General features: G+C 42.8%; 1 protein-coding gene across 3 annotated transcripts in view; it reads right to left on the bottom strand.

Moving 5' to 3' along the window:
• Window positions 1-13,627, bottom strand: part of ADCY2 (adenylate cyclase 2) — a 379,164-nt gene that overhangs the window by 108,425 nt on the left and 257,112 nt on the right. For all 3 annotated transcript variants that reach the window (XM_032469849.1, XM_032469844.1, XM_032469848.1), the window contains 4 exons: window positions 10,088-10,215; window positions 5,081-5,239; window positions 4,164-4,296; window positions 2,624-2,800 (listed from right to left, as the gene is read on the bottom strand). In XM_032469849.1, the coding sequence (XP_032325740.1) occupies window positions 2,624-2,800; window positions 4,164-4,296; window positions 5,081-5,239; window positions 10,088-10,215 (597 nt within the window). The remainder of the gene's footprint in view (window positions 1-2,623; window positions 2,801-4,163; window positions 4,297-5,080; window positions 5,240-10,087; window positions 10,216-13,627) is intronic.

Raw genomic sequence — 13,627 nt, 5'->3', positions numbered from 1 at the left:
GGTGGGATCAGGAAATGTATTTACCCGAGGGAAGGTAAGGCTTAAAAAAATAATAACTGAACTCCAAGTTTTATTACATAACGTGAAATAATGCATTATTCACCAGTTCTATCAATGTTAAATCAAGAGTCAATGAGGTTCTGCATCGGGGATTAGACGAAATAACTTTGGTAATGACAGTTGTTCGACCCTGGAATGTCTTAATAGGAATGCCAATGAGCATCCATGTTGCTGCAAATGGCATTATGTTGTCGGTTTTTATGGCTGAGTAGTATCTTACGGTAGCTCACAGAGAAAACAATGTGACAATGAATATATATACGTTCACATATAACTGAAAAATTGTGCTCTACACTGGAATTTGACACAACATTGTGAAATGATTATAAATCAATAAAAAATGTTAAAAAAAAAAAAAGAACGCCAATGGGATCTTTCTGAAAGTGAGTGAGGGACGCGGCGAAGTCGCAGTCCTGTGGGCTTCGTGTGCTAAGCGAAGCCTCAGGATTTCCTCCAGGTGTTCTCCTTCGCCGCTAAGGCGGCGCCGAGGCTCTGTATCCGTGACTGGTCAGGGAAACTGAGCTTGCTCCAGAAGTCTGCTGACTTTTACACACAACCTCCTGAAGCTCAAAGTACTGGCAGCTCTCTCCTGAAGGAGGCACCTTGGCCCCCACGTGGCCACAGACTTAAGTCAGGTGGAAATCTTTCCCTGGGGGCCATGCTGACAGAGTAAGGGAGACAGTCACTCTGAAGTCCTGAGACAATGAAGCCTGATAAGAAATTAGCAACCACAGCGACAGCAGCAGCACGCTGGAAACGCAAGGTCTGTTTTCACAGGTCCACGTATGAAACAGCACGGAAATCATGTTCACATATTTATATATGATTCCTGTTTCTTGAAAACCAACCTACAAACCAACCAACCTACCAACCAAGCAAACAGCACACCAACCACTCAACCAATCATCGGCTTATAACAAATCAGTGAGAGACGTAGTTATTAGCCATTGGTGCCAACAATAAATGCAGTGTTGAGACAAAAGTATCCAATTTTTTTCACAGGAGGGACAGAAGCACCCATTGGCCCCGACACCTAGATTCCAGGCTCTCGGAATGCTTTCCTCTAACAGGCCTAGCTGCTGGAAGGCCCCAGTTGCCCCTGGCCCCACTCGTTGGACCTTTTCTCTTCTTACGATCTCACCCAGCTCTGTGGCTTCAAGCATCATCTAGAACCTGCCGACTGTCAGTCACAGTTCCAGCTGGGACCTCTGCCCCGACTTCCAGACTTGCACATCCGAATGCCACCTTCCCAGCGGCACTTAGATGACTAAAAGGCATACGGATTGGAAGATGCCCATTAGCAAAGTCTGGATTTTTCCATTCCAAATCACTGGACCTTTCCCGAGGGTCTGTCATCTCAGTTAACAGTATCATCATCCTTCCAGGTGCACAGCCGAAAAAAGTACGGATTCATCTCTGATCCTCCTTTTCACACACCTCCACTCCATCACCAAGTCTTATTTGCTCCACTTTTAGATTACATACCGAACTTGCTTCTGTTTCCACTACTAAAATCTCAGCACAAGAGGGGACCATCCTCACCTGGACCCCAGCCCTCCTGCTCCGCCACCCAGAGCACTAATTATACTATGCCTGTTCCTTGCTTAAGACCCTCTAACAACTTTCCACTGTATCAGAACAAATTAGACATGATTACCTCAGAGCCTCTCACCCCTAATGACCTCCTTTTGCTGACTGCTGATGAAGTTGAGAACAAAGGAAGTTGAGAGAACTCAGACAAAACAAGAATGCTAAGCCCTGCCTACTGGGCTTGGGCGTGTGACTGCGACGTGCTGGGAGGTGCGCGACACAGGGAGATGGGAAATACTCGCTTTTATCTGGCATTTTTTTTCTCATCAGCTAATAAGAATTATCTAACATCCCATTTTCTAGTTCACCCCAACGGCACCCTGCATACAGTTATTGCCATTCTACATGGAATTTTACTCAGAGAATTTTAAAAAATCTGACTATACCATTGGGGTTATTCTAAGTGATTACTGTATTTACTTTTCCCTCGTGAGTTTTTCTGTTTTCCGTCTGCATTTCAGCCATCTGACGGAAAACGTCCCTGTTGTAAGGAGCACTGGGACTTTATTCCCTGTTGGAAGCTAGAATGATGTAAATGAGGAGCTACTATAGCATGATGCACGCTGCCCCTGCCACAGCCTGGACACACGAGTGATGCAGAGACAGTTCTAATGAGGCTGCACGAACCCCAAGGACACCACGCCTTCCTCTGGTCTTTTATCAAGATGCTCAGGCTTTCTACCTCATGATAGCAAAAGCAAAACACAAACTTGGGTCAAAACAAAAGAGCTCAATTATATTCAGTTACTACACTGTCTTGGGCTTGAAGTTCTAATGCAAAATCATCCTAGGTTAAAACCCTCAGCAACGCCAGGCTGGCGCTCGTGGATGTCTGTCTGAGAGCTATTGGTAAGGGGCCTCTCCGAGAAGACGGTACGCTGGCCTCAATACAGGCAAAAGCAATTACGGTAGGAGATGCCTTTTGCTTTGGGGAACTAGCTGTGGCCTAGCACGGGGGTGGGGGGGGGGGTACCGTGGTGCTGATCTTGCCGTTCTCCGTGGTCATGCTGTCTCTGTGATGCAGGTGTGCAAAGGGCTTGGCCGCCCCCCAGGACTCCAGGTACCGGGTCATGCGCACGGAGGCCCGCATCTTGGCTCCGTCGAGGGTGTGCCGAGGCCTGAAGAGGTGCTGGGGACTCCGTCGTTCTCCCTTGGGGTGAGAAAGGAAGTGCTACACCTGGTACATACACCCGCCCTCCGTCCTGCTCCGCCCCCCAAGAAGTTCCTCTGGCTAAGCATCGTGCCATCACCCTCCATGGCTTCCGCCCTCAGTCCTTCAGCGTGACTGGTATTCAGTGTCACAAGCTGCTTCAGCTGAGTGATTTTTTTTCAGACAGCAAGACTTACCTGTAATTGAAACTTAGGAACAAATAATAGCCATTTTAAAGGCCATTTTAATAAAGTTAATTCTTCAACAGAATACGCTGATCTGTTTCAATGTTTTCTTGATGGTTGTGTTTTTTCCTAAAGTGATGGCTGTAGAGAAGGGGCTGTTTTTGGATGCTAAATGGCCTCCAATACCCACGGTGTTCTTTGCTTGAACACAGCGTTCTTTGTACACCATTTTTTTTCATACCTTTCCCTGCACCACCCCCTGCCCCACCACCTCAGAATTCTTCCTGCTTGCCACACATCTGTCTCCAGATCAGCTGTCAAGTGAGTGGGAAGTTTGTCTCCAAGGATGAAACTGAGGTTTTAGGGAGGCTGTTGTGACTAAACAGCCATACACTTGATCTCGTGGATTTTGTGACACTGGTTTTGACAATTCAGGGGTGTTTCTTGCTGATATCTGCACTATTTACCAAGCCCGTGATTTCAAGGAAGTTACATAACCCCTCAGAGCTTCAGTTTTTTAATCTGTGAATAGCAATAATACTCAGTTGGCAGGAATTTGAAAAAGGGTGAAAAATGAGAGCCCTAAGCCCCCTGCTCTGGTGCGACACGTGGCGTGAAAAGGGTAAGAGACAGCCACTGTCTGCATGGGTGGGATGGTCTTCCGGGTCAGGAGGGTTTCACTGTATCAAAGTTAAACGTCTGCACAGAACGTACTCACACAAATGTGTATGTGATATTTAGCTGTGAATCTTTTAGAAATGTCTGCTTTCCCTTTTTCTTATCTTTTCATCCTACTTCACCTCTTTCGATTTTTATCATCTGAAGCCCTGAGAAAAATCTTCACCTTTCTTTAATTTCCCGACAGTCAGTCAGGACCCATCGTGGACTTTCAGAAGCATCACGGACCAACATACACATTGATTAACACTGACTAACACACACAACCTCGTGACACAGAAAATACCCCTGTCATATAAACAAGCAATTCATGCCGACTGTTTCTTTAATAAATATTTGAGTTCATAGCTACAAAACCTATATGCATTTAAAGCAATTTTAGAGGCAAAGATTAGCAAAGAATTACTCTTGACTAAAAACACTTTTCCATGCCAGTAATTTGTCCCTTTCCCTTGTAATCACGGAAGTCATAAGCTAATTACAGATTCAACAAGACTGACCTTGGGGTTGATTACAAAGTAGGTTTTCACCAGGTGCTGCTTTAAATATGGGTCCCTGATGTCGCCATCTCCTTCCTCCACTTTATAAGCCCCATTCAAGTGTTCCAGGGTGACCGAAGAAATGTGAACACGTCTGAAATTCCATTTTAAAACCACAATCAAGACAGAGAAGAAGGAACGTGCAGGAAGATTTTCTACTTATTTGTGTTTTCAGAAAGGATCTCTCCTTCCCCAAGTGAAGGAAAGGTTACGTGTTCTTGGTAAAATTGACTATAATTAAGGCTTACAGTCTCTTAGCCACTGCGTTGGAAATATGCTCCCAGATGTCACTCGCTACGAATATTGGGAGCTTCTCTGCACTTGCAGAAACCCACATGGCGAGTTACAGCAAATAAAACCTGATCATAGCAAATTTGGGGGTATGAGGGTATTTTTTTGAAATGCATGCCAAAGTCATTTTAGGAAGTGTGCAGATCCGTACAAAAGAATGGGCTTTCTTTCTTTTCCCTTATTTTTATGCTTCTGTAAATCATAGCACCTGCATCAAGATTCCATCTATCCAGGTGGTACAGTCTGCTTATTTTAATAGAACTGGTTTCAGAGGTTATCAGCAATAGAGAGAAATGCCATTTCTGCACTGCACTATGAAACATCTTTAACTGAGGTCTCTATTCGTAAATATGCAAGTAAGTGAAAGTCTGTAATTATGATCTGATATCCACATTCTCTGGCCACGGGTCATGGGGGTGGTGGAACTGGGGCTTGAGAGTTCATGTTCCTCTGGTTAATGTAAGAGTCCACTGGGCAAGAGTGCCCTGGTGCTAGCTGACCAAGGCAAGGGAGATTTCCAAGCCCTGAGCAGTTACTAACCTGTCCGCCTATTATTCCTAACCCAGAAAGCCAGCATCCCGCCTTACCCAGGGACCCCTCCGGCCTCCATGTGATTGGCCAGGGTGACGTCGTGGGACCACACGTCGTACTGCCACTTCTGCAGACCGATCACGCCGCAGAGGACATTCCCGGAATGCACGCCCACACGCATGTTGATGTCAACTCCGGTGGCGTCCCTCACTTTCCTAAAGAGAAGGAAATCACATCACCCTCTAGGCATAGCCTCTTCTTCCGTTAATTCTTGGTCAATTTTCCAGGCATTTTCTTATTCAGAATTTCTCAGACTGTCGGAAATACTGTTATGAATTCCCCTCGTGGCAGAGGATTCCTGCTCTGAGCCTAGAGGAGGGGCCTTCCTCTCTGGCTACCACCCGTCTAAACCATGAGTGCCAAGCTCCGCCTGCTAAGGCATCAGGCCGGCCGTGGCCATGACGCAGCATTTTGGTCGTAACTTCTAGTTTTTCAACCAGCGTATATCAAGCACTGATCACGTGCTGACACCTCCTTGGAATTTTCCTAGTGGACCCGTGTGTACTGTCTTGAACTGTGAGAAACCTTATTTGTTACTTGCCTTGTACATCAACAAACAATCTTAGATGCCACTTGCAATTCTAGTGCTTAGCATGACCTACATCCCCAGTGAATACGTTCTGTTGGTGACGGACAATACAGCTTATTTGTGAGCTTAATAATGACTTAGCCTGAATGGAAAATGTTAAAAAATAACCAGGAGATTAAAGCTTTTCAATTGTGCACATTCTTTAACAAAAAAAAGAGAAGAATAAAAAGCTCTTAAAAGCTTTAATCATGCATAAGGTATCATTCAAAAGAAACTAATTTTTAAAAATCATTTAAAAGCGACTTTGGGACCCTGTCACCAATTCATTAAAAGAGACAAATGAAGGACTTCCTTTAAGGGAAAATGGCAATGCTTGGCAACACTTATTTGTTTTTGGCAGATAGATGCATTTATCAATTAAAATATTATGGTAAAAGAAGAGTGCAGGAAAGTGTCCTTAGTTACATGGAGAGAACCACCCCCAGAGGAAGCGTGGGGGAAAGCTGTGATGCTGACTGCTCCCCACGAGGAGACGGGGTTGCAGTAAAACGACCCTGGAACTTCCCAGAATGACACAGGCATGCAAGTCATGCCTAAATGATGAAGAGCCACCAGCTGAGCATTCTACTGAGAAAAAGAACAGGTCTATGATGTAAAAATAAGTGGGCTCCTGAAATATGGGCATAGAAGGTTGTTTCCCTTCGCATCCCTTCCTTCCTATCTTCCTTTTCTGTTTTTTTTTTTCTCCATAAAAAAGACAATGATTCTAGTTGAGGCACTTTGAAAATTGTCCAGACCCTTCATTCTTGCTCACGAGAGGAGCATCAACACAACACAGGAGACCTGGGCTGCCCCCCCACCTGCCCCCCAACCCCCGCGGTGAGCGCTGCCCTGCTGGGCACTGCCTGCTCCTCCCCTCTGCGCTTCTGCTCACACCGCGCGCTCCCTGCGCCGCACTCCCCTGAGCCTCCCTTCCCAGACCGGCCTGGAGCCTCAGGCCAGTTTGCCTGGTTCTCCCATCCGTGACTGAGGCATGACCTCATCCAAGAAGGCTTTCCAGTCTCTCCCTCCTGGTTGAGGTGGGCATCCCTCCTACGTGCTCCAACCCCTCCGAGTACAGTCAGCACTCCCTGCTGCTGTCCACGTCTGCTCTCAGAGTGTCAGCCCGAGAGGACACAGACACAGGCTACCCATCAGCAGGTTCATTCAGGACCTGGTGCAACACAGACACTTAATACAAGTTTATTAATTGACCCAGGTCAGTTTTGAAGGATTTACTGTGTTTCTGTCTTTGGGAGATGACGATCCTGAAAAAACTGTTGCAGAACATTATTATGTTCTTAAGATTTTATGTCATTGAGAGAGAACAGTTCCAACCACATGGCATTTGTTTTTTGGGGGGGGTAATTAGGCTTATTTATTTATTTAACAAAGGTACCGGGGATCAAACCCAGGACCTCAGTGCATGCTATGCATGTGCTCTACCGTGAGCTATACCCTCTCCCCACCCATGGCATTCTTTTTATCAAAACATGATCATTGGAGAGCCAAGAGGGAATAACAAGGGACGACAAAGCCCTCTACAGCTGGCCGTTGGGACAGAATAGACTGGTTAATGATTCAACTCTTTAAAACAATCTCCTTGTGCTTCGTGTCTTTTTTTAGAAAAATGAGTTGATCAAAGGTTCAGATGAACTGACTGATTAAATGACTTAACGCACGTAGATGGCAGCCTGTGATCTACAGAAAAACGTTGGAATAACTGCTAAGAGCTTGCAACAATAGTAGCCAGCCTTCCTAGTTTTAAGGGGAGCTTTAATCACTTACAAACCAGAGTCCTGAATATTCCTTCCTTGATTAAGGACAGTTTACACTTTCATGACAGGAGAAAAAAAAAAGCCTCGCTAAGCGTTGGGAATATTCCCAAAGGGCAACGGACAGACAGACGTGCTTCTGCAGAGCTGACTCAGCTAACGGGGAACGGGGCAGCGGGTGAATGTGGAGGTCCCAACATGGCGGGACAAACACAGGCAAGGGTTCCTGGACCTACGTTGCTGGTTCTTACAAAACACCCGAGATAATCTGGAAAAATTCCAAGTGCCAAGTGCATGCTTTCTCTGCATCAGCTTAAAAAATAAACTTCCTGTATTCATGCTCATCTGTGGCTGAATAAATGGGGCTGGAATTGCTCATCTCTGGATGTGAGAGAGAACAAAGAAGTTTGAAATCCGCTGAGATGCTCTCTCTTAATGAAGGTGCAGCAAGACACCCTACTATTGATCACCTTGTCAACTGTGCATGAGCCGAACAGGGGATATACTACAACGGGTGCAGAAGCCTCCGGTCAAGGATTGGGACACACGGCCATTACATCTGAAGCTTCAGTTCAGGTATAAGAAAGAGTTCTGGGAGTTTGCTCAACGCTGCTGGCATCACTGAGATGCTGGACACATGAGACACCACCGATGCATCTAACATAAATGGATAAAGAAGGTGGTACATACATACAACGGAGTATGATTCCATCACTTGGAGGAATGAAGTATGAACACAAACCACAGCATGAATGAGCCTCGAAAACATCATAGCAAGTGAAACAAGCCCGACACAAAGGGACAAATATCGTACGATTCCACTTACATGGACCATCAGAACAGGCACATTTGCAGAGGCAGAGAGTCAAACAGAAGTTACCAGGGGCTGAGAGGAAGGGGATGGGCACTTGCTGTTTAATGAGTAGAGCTTCTGTTTGGGATGATGAGAAGGTTCTGGAAGAGCAGACATTGCTGATGGTGGTATGACATTTTGAATGTGCTTAATGCCATCAAATTGTACATGTGAAAACGGTTCAAAGGGAAGTATTTATGGTATGTATATTTCGCCACCATAAAAAAAACGTAACGACAACAAGAGATACCACGGACGACCTGATGACGTGCCAGGGGACAGAACGTAAGGGGTCCTTATCCTAAAGGCGCTTCAACATGCTGGGTTTACAGAAGCAACACAACCGGAAAACAGCTGATTCCAAAGCAGACATTTCGCTTCAGTAAAAGGGTGGGTAGCTTAACCCAGTGCTACTGATGCAGAGAATCCTGCCTTTCAGCAAACTCATTCGTGGAATCCACTTCATCTCATGTTGAAACCAACACTGAGGCTGCCTCCAGGGTGGGTTATAAATTTGAGAAAATCTGTTAGTTCTACTGATTGAATTCACTTATACCCAGACCTATGGTGCCGTGAACAGTTAATTCATTCTGAAATAGAGTTTAAAAGCCTTTTTTTTATGTTTCAGAGAAGACAAGTTATTTACTTATGGGAAGAAGCAGGAATACTTCTTTTGAGAAGCTGAGGCCACCCTGACCACCCCTCCCTTCTTGATTCTTTCTTCAATTCCTCTTTATTCATTTGCCTCCCACTCCCTGATCTGTCCCACAGTGGCCTGTGACAAACGCTTAGGTCTGAGGACCCCCCTGAGGCTGGGGGCTTCGTTATTCTTCCTGGGACAGCACTGGGAAACCCACCGACCAACCGTTCAGTCCATCTCAGCACACGACCAACTTACACCAAGGACTAAACACAGTGTCAACTGGATTTGTTGCTTTCTCACTTAAAGTCTCATTTATTCTAACCCTGAGATAAGGAATTATAAGATCAAGCACATAATTTGTATCCTGTTTAGACCAAAAATATGTGAGGGTAGCGGAAAATCACTTGACCAAAACTAGGCAATTAACCCCACCCCCAAGCTGAAATCTTTCAGTCACACAACCAACAAACATGAGCTTTTATCCAAGCATGTCCTGGCTTCTACGAAGGTATCATAAAGAAGTACGCATTATAGTACCAGCAGTGAAAATGAACTGTTCCTCACGTTTTTACCCTCTCTACTTGTCAACTGTAATGACAACATTATTCTTTGTAAGCAAGATCTTCTCTAGAATTAAAATCAAAGAAACCGTAGATACAAGGCAGAAAGCTATTATGGATGTAGACTGAAACTGCATTCACAGAGCTGAGCGTGTTTGACTAGAAGCAGTAATTCTGGACTGGATTTTGATATTAATTATAGTCTGATGGTAAAAACTTGCTCTTACAATTTGTGTGTAGCCCTATTACTTGTCAGAAATCAAGAGAGATGCTAAGAGTACAGCCTTTTTCCTAAAGATGGAAGAAGACATTTAAATTTAAAAAAAAAATCACCTCTGAAACAAACGAATGAAATGAAACCTTCCCATAGGTTTCTAACTCAGTTTTGCTGTGACCTAAGGCTAATAATAACAAGATAAAACACTTACAGAAGTCTTACTTTGGACTGAGTTCTCATATGCAGTAAGTGAGTCTCCACACATTTATATTTAAATGTATAATAGCGTAGTTAGTGCCAGTAGACAGAAAAATAGAAATAGTTGTGAGAACTACAACTAAAATTTACTCAACAGTTAACAAAGGTCTAACTAAGCAACACACTTACTTTATGGCTTCGCACATGTCCAGTCCCATTTTCACACAGTTCTTGGCGTGGTTAGGGAGAGAGATAGGGAGTCCGGACACACAGTAGTAGCAGTCTCCTAAAATCTTGATTCTCATGCATTCATTCTCCTGGAAGAAGAAATCACAGAATCCCAGGTGCATTAAGCACTTACATAATGATCCCCGTTTCCCAAATACCACCACGTGCCAGTGTCACCGGCACTGTCCCAGGGAATAGGGTCTGTAGGGCGAGAGAAAGGAGAACTAGTTGAGTTTCCTTTCATTACCCACCCAGACTGGGCCACCCTCGCCCGCTTGCCCAGTTACCACAGCAGGGAGAGCAAGGGAAGTGAGCAGAAGAGGAAAGCTGAGAGAGTGTTCCGGGATGAGTACACTGAACACTGCAGAGGCACGTGAAGATAGGACCAGTCTCTTTCATCCGAACATCCCCAAATGTTGACAGTGAAATCAAACATTCGATGCAGGATAGGAAATGATCATCAGAACTCAACTGGAGTTAGAATCTGATGTCATTCCCCATCACAGTCGCAGTTTTCTTCATTTCTTTTAAAGCTGAAGCACATTCTTACCTGCAGACATGAAGCTTCTGACAAACATCCCTACAATGTAATAAGCCGCCATTCAACATCGCCAAGAAAGTGAAAACTCAATTCTGATCTCAGGTTAAATCATCGTTTGAATATAAAGTTAGGCTAACTCATTATTTTCTTTGGCTGGATTATATTTATATTATAACCTGAGGTTAACTTCATTCATGTGCATCAATCCTACTTCCATTTCTAACCTTTTCAACCAGCTTGTAGACTCTTCACTGCCATTAAAAATAAAGAGTACAAAGATGTACTAAACACAGCTTTTCTCCCTCAACATGCACACAGGCTTGTGCATAAATTGAACAAATCTGAAATAATAAAATGAACATAAGAGCTTTCTGTTCTTTAGTATGTGTTAGGTTTACTGAAGGTTGTGCGTTCTTCTTTCCATCTCATAGAGAGCTTCTGGATTTTCACGCTTGTCCACAGCACTATAGGTGATGTGGTAGTAATTCCTGAGAACAACGTTTACATTATAAAAGGTAAAAGACTGCTTACTAACAAGGCTTTCCCTCCCACACTTTCCTAAGTATGCATTCTGAGTCTAGAAAACAGGAAGATTAATAATAGTGAATTCTTGGCACTCTTAGCAAAGATCAGTTGACTACATACGCATGGGTTTATTTCTGGTCTCCTTATTCTGTCCCATTAGTCTATGTGTCTGTTTTTAATACCAGTATCATGCTGTTTTGATGGCTGTAGCTTTGCAATATATTTTGAAATCAGGAAGCATGATGCCTCTAGCTTTGTTCTCCTTGCTCAAAATTGCTTTGGATATTTGAAGTCTCTTGGGGTTCTGCATACATTTTAGGATTTTTTTCTATTTCTGTAAAAAATAGGATTGGCACAGGTTTTTTTTTTAGGGATTGCATTGAATCTGTAGGTGGCTTTGGGCATTGTGAACATTTTATTGATATCAATTCTTACAACTCATGAACTTGAACTGTCTTTCTACTTATTTGTGTCTTTTTGGATTTCTTTCATCAATGTTTTATAGTTTTCACTGTATAAGTAATTCTTCTGTTTTTATTCTTAAGTATTTTATTCTTTTTGGTGATAACATAAATGGAATTGTCTTCTTGATGTCCTTTTGAGATTTCATTCATAGAAACTGTGTTCGTAGAAACACAATTAATTTTTGTATGATGGCTTTGTATTCTGCAACTTTACTGAATTTAATTATTTGTTCTAACAGATTTTTGTGGACTTTTTAGGGTTTTCTATGTATAAGGTCATGTCATCTGAAAATAGAGATGATGGTACTCCTTCTCTTCTTATTTGAATGTTTTCATTTCTTTTTCTTGCCTAATTGCTCTGTCTAGGACTTCGAGTACTATGTTGAACAGAAGTGGTGAGTGCAGGTATCCTTGTCTTGTTCCCAATTTTAGAGGGAAAGTTTTCAGTTTTTCCCCAGTAAGTATAATGTTCACTGTGGACTTTACATAAATGGTTTTATTGTGTTGATGTAAGTTCCTTCTATACCTTATTAGTTGAGAGTTTTTATCATAAAAGGGCATTTAACTTTGTCAAATGCTCCTTCTGCATCTATTGATTGAGATGATCATAAGATTTTTATCTTTTATTCTGTTAATATGGTATACGTCATTCATCGATTTGCTATGTTACCCAACTTGCATCCCAGGGATAAATCTCATTTGGTCAAAGTGTGTGATCTTTTTAATGGCTGTGGAATTTGACTTGCTAAGCGAAATAATCCAGATACAGAATGACAAATACTATATGGTACCACTTTGAGGAATCTAAACTGGTCAAACACAGAAGCAGAGAGTAGAGTAGTGGGGGCCAGGTCTGGGGAAGGGAAAGTGGGGAGGTGTTGGTCAAGGGTACGAAGTATCAGTTATGCACGATGCATAAGTCCTAGAGATCTGCTATATGTACAGCATGGTGTATGTAGTTAATAATACTACACTGTAGACCTAAACCTTGGTTAAGAAGGTAGAGCATATGTTAAGTGTTTTAATCACAAAATGATAATGATAATAATTATAATTAAAAGGGCAAAAGGAAACTTTTGTAGGTGATAGATATGCTTATGGTGTAGATTGTAGTGATGGTTTCATGGGTATATCCCTAAGCTCAATAAGTTGTATATATATTAAATACGTCCAGCTTTTTCTATGTCAATTACACTTCATTAAAGTGGTTAAAAAATGACAGTGAATGAGTAATGATGCTGAGTCCCTTAACCTAAAGTCGTGCTTTATGTAGTATTCATTCGGTGGACTGAGCTATCTGTTTGCTTACGATGCCTTCCAACTCCACGGTCTTGAATTATGAGCCATGAACTGATATCCAAAGCATGCTGCTCCCAGAGATCAACAATGGATGGACCAAGCGGATGCTTCTTCCTAACGTGAGCAGGCAGTCCAACAAAAATGACCTTTTATTAACTCAAACTTTCAAGACATTATTTAAGTTTTTTTCCCTAAAGATGAGTATCCCCAAAACTCAACCTCTTCCTTCGGTTTGGTAAAGGAAGGAGACAGGGCTGTATTCTTAATGGTCTTTTAAAAATCCCCAGTGAGATCTGTCCTGGTCATCTGGGCATAATGCACCTCACGGGGAGCTTGACCGAAGAGTGACTCTGCAAACACCTGCAAGCCAGATTTATCCTGAAAAGGCTCAGCTGGAATGTTCTGTATTGTTTAACAGTGAGTGAAACCTCATGATGAATTAAACTTAGAACTAACGCTTCCTCGTGTAAATAATGCATATTAATAATAAGCGTAATAGATGCTTGGGGTTTTTGAGCATGAGCTGCCTATTCTTCTTGCTTGGTTGGTCCTGCAATAAACCTTTCTCTGCTAAAAAAAAAAATAAAGAAAAGAATAAAAGAAAGAAAGAAAAGAAAAAAAAGCATAAAAACATAATAAAGTATTTTTGTATTTTTGTTGGGAATAATTCAA

The sequence above is a fragment of the Camelus ferus genome, chromosome 3, assembly GCF_009834535.1.
Source record: "Camelus ferus isolate YT-003-E chromosome 3, BCGSAC_Cfer_1.0, whole genome shotgun sequence".
NCBI classification, from domain to species: Eukaryota; Metazoa; Chordata; class Mammalia; order Artiodactyla; family Camelidae; genus Camelus; species Camelus ferus.
The sequence above is the reverse complement of the archived record's forward strand: the minus strand, read 5'-3'. Positions and strand labels throughout refer to the sequence as shown.